This window comes from Monoraphidium neglectum (genome assembly GCF_000611645.1).
Source record: "Monoraphidium neglectum strain SAG 48.87 unplaced genomic scaffold scaffold03840, whole genome shotgun sequence".
Lineage (NCBI taxonomy): Eukaryota > Viridiplantae > Chlorophyta > Chlorophyceae > Sphaeropleales > Selenastraceae > Monoraphidium > Monoraphidium neglectum.
The window spans coordinates 1-3146 of NW_014009789.1; the positions used below are offsets into that span (position 1 = coordinate 1).

General features: G+C 63.6%; 1 protein-coding gene across 1 annotated transcript; it reads right to left on the bottom strand.

Moving 5' to 3' along the window:
* Positions 1-344: 344 nt before the first annotated feature.
* MNEG_13463 (hypothetical protein) lies at positions 345-2200 on the bottom strand (the record flags this gene model as incomplete). Its single annotated transcript, XM_014038064.1, has 4 exons — positions 345-455; positions 652-744; positions 1524-1571; positions 1979-2200. The coding sequence occupies 4 exons, from the start codon at positions 2198-2200 to the stop codon at positions 345-347; spliced, it is 474 nt and encodes a 157-aa protein (XP_013893518.1).
* Between the last annotated feature and the right edge of the window lie 946 nt (positions 2201-3146).

Genomic DNA, 3146 nt, shown 5'->3' on the forward strand with positions numbered 1-3146 from the left:
GAGGGTGGGTGGGGGTCGGGGAGGTGGGAGAGCGGGGCCCAGGGGCATTGGGGCGCCTGGGTTGACGGATGAGGCATGCGTTGGGTTGGCCGCGGGTGGCAGAAAGCAGGGGGGACACCAGCGCGTGAGGGTGCCCGGCACGAAGCCCGCATGGGTGGCGCCCGGGCTTAAATGCATGCACAGCTGGCGGGTGACGCCGCTTTCCGGCTGGGTCAGGCACACAACACGCTCCATCACACTGCAACAATTTTCACGGCATAGCACTCAATTACACCTCGTGTTGCCAGCAGTGAAGGGAATTTCCAGCTTCTCATCCGCCAGGACGTGGGGGGTGAGGCATCCCCTCACCTGAAAGTGCTGTAAGTGAGGCTCGACACAAACTGCTGCAGCTCTGAAGTAATGCCGTAAGCCAGAGGGTCCGCCGCCGCGGCTGCTGTTGAGGCTGACGCGCCAGCCTGGGGCAAGCAAGGGTGGGAGGCAGGGGGGGTGAGGGCGAGCACAACAGTTGCGGCCGTCCCCGTCGCTGCAGCCAGCTTGCTACATACACGCGTGCCGGCGGCCCGCCGCTTTTGCTGGCCGGCCAGCGGGCGCGCGCGGGGCGCAGGGCCGACGCTGTGGCGTCGCGCTCGCTGCAGGGGGCGCCACACGCACCTTGGCAGCCGCTGCCCCGGACAAACCCTTGATGCCTCGCTCCGCCTCTGTGAGGGCCTCCTGCGCCACGCCCCGCGCCTCCTTGGCCACCTCCTGCATAAATCAATGTGATGCGATGTGCGTCGCGACGATGCCGCGCAGCTTGGCCGTGGTCGCCGGCTGGAATCAGGCGGGGGACAGCACGCACATTGGCCGGGCAGCGGGCTGGTGGTGTCGCGCATGGCGCATGGTCCAGCTGTGCCGTTCGCCGGCTGCCACGAACCACGCGCCTGTGCTTTTAACGTGGCCTCGTGCGCGAACACTGCTGCCTTCTGACTGGCTTCCTGTGCCAGTTGACGAGCTTTTTCGGCGATATCGCTGCTGGCCAAGGTGCTGGCCGCTTGCTGCGCAGCCTGCAGGCTGCTGGCGAGCCAGTTCATGCTTGATACCTGATCCTGTGCGGGTGCGGGCGCGGGCTAGCCACGATCTACAAAGCCGGTGTGGCGTTCAGAGCAACAAATCAACCCAGCAATGTACGGGGTATACCTATCAGATAACCGCGTTATATCCGATACATTACAACGGCACACGTGCTTTGAGGGGCCGCGCAGCGTCATCAGGCTGTCACCGGCGCCGACTCAGTGGATTGGGGCCAGGGGTGCCGTGCGAAAGCGCGACGTAACTACTCTCCACGTGCCCCCCATCCTGGATCGCTTGCCGGCTTCCAGAGCCAGCTGCAGTTCGTGGGGGCAAGGTGTACGGGTGAGTGTCGACGGCACGCGGGGCAGCGGCTAAAAACAACCGGAGCGGAGGCGGCACTGTCGAGAGCGTGTTCGCCCGTCCGCCAGCGCCTCGCCGCAACATCCCAGCCGCCCGCCTTTCCAATCGCTCACCCATTTGCTAGGCCCGTCGCGCTGCACGCCGTACACCGTAGGCGGCCCCTGCAAGCCGCGGAGAGGAACGGCACCGGTGCTCCGATCGCCGCCACAGCGTGCCTCCATCCCGGATGTTACGGCTTGATGGCCTCGATAAATTCTCGATTGCAAGCGTCCATCCCATTGCCCCGCCCATCAGGTCCGTCAAAGCATGAGCCGCCAACTCGCACACACACGTGCACCGGACGCACCTGCCCTCGCACGGGGTGCATGGTCGCACCGGCCCGCCCTCGAAGCTCCCACCACGCCTGCCGCGGGCGCCGCAGGAGGCGCACAGTACAAAACCTGAGCCCCAGCAGGACTTGCATTTGCGTGGTTTCTGTTGGGGGTGTGGAGCGCAGGCAATTTTCAGGGCGGTGATATGTGATAAGGGCATGCAGCATGTGCAGCAGCAGCAGCAGCGCCAGCATCACCAGCAGCAGCAGCAGCAGCAGCAGCAACAGCAGCGGCAGCAGCAGCAGCAGCAGCGGCAGCAGCGGCAGCAGCAGCGGCAGCAGCGGCAGCAGCAGCGGCAGCAGCAGCGGCAGCAGCAGCGGCAGCAGCGGCAGCAGCAGCGGCAGCAGCGGCAGCAGCAGCGGCAACTTGGGCTTAGCTAGTGAACTACCACTGCACGTTGTCAGCCCTGGTCTGCACATTCTTACCAAAAAGTCAGCCGCTGCTGCCAGAATTGTGGCTGCCTGCCAGCTAAGTCCTAGCAGCACCAGCGCCGGCCCCCATCCTAAGAGTGCTTGAGGCCCATCAGCCGCCACATCCACAGCTGCTGAGACAACTGACACCGCTGATGAGGCTGTGTCGAAACCTGTCACATCAATTCAAGAGCGGCCGGCGAAAGAGCTTCAATAGTTCCCCTGCAAACATTCGATCACGTATTGCGGTAAATCATATTGAAGCACAAGACATACATGTCCCTCGCAACATACCTGCAGGTCCTAGCGCTGCTGCAGCGAGTTGAAGGGCCTGCCGCCGCTGCTGCCTGCCGCCGCCACGCGCAGTCGTGCGAGCTCGGGATGCATCTGCAAGACACCACGTCGCTGTCGTACACTGCGCGCGCACTGTCTTATCAAGGTTGTACGATCGTTGCCATATTTGTGTCATTGATAGGACCTCCGCTGTGGCGTAGATCTGTGATGAGGCAATCACTTGACTGTCGGGATAGAAATGAAATAACTTCAATGCTAACATACCGGCAGGCCCGCACGATTCAGCGCAAGCCACGGGCACTCTTCATTTGGCATTGTCAATGGCGGCGTCACCTGGTGACCCAGCTGTCATTTGGCGCGGCAGTGCAGCGGTGAGGAGAACGGCTCCGCGACAGAGCACACCGGATCAGGAACGCATGTTTGTAGCAACACTGCCCACAAGTGGCAGGAGCTCAGCGTACAAGCGCCCCCCACACGGAGCTCGGCTGTTGCTGAGCTGGCTGCCGCAGTCAAAGTTACAGGTCCGAAAACTCCCCCCGAGGCGCACGCCTAAAGCGCGCAGCCCAGGCCGTCAAACCCCTCGCAGACCCTGCCTGGCGTGCTCAAAACAGCCCACAAAGCTATTAGCGCCCCCCATCGGCCCCCGCGCGCCCCCCCCCCC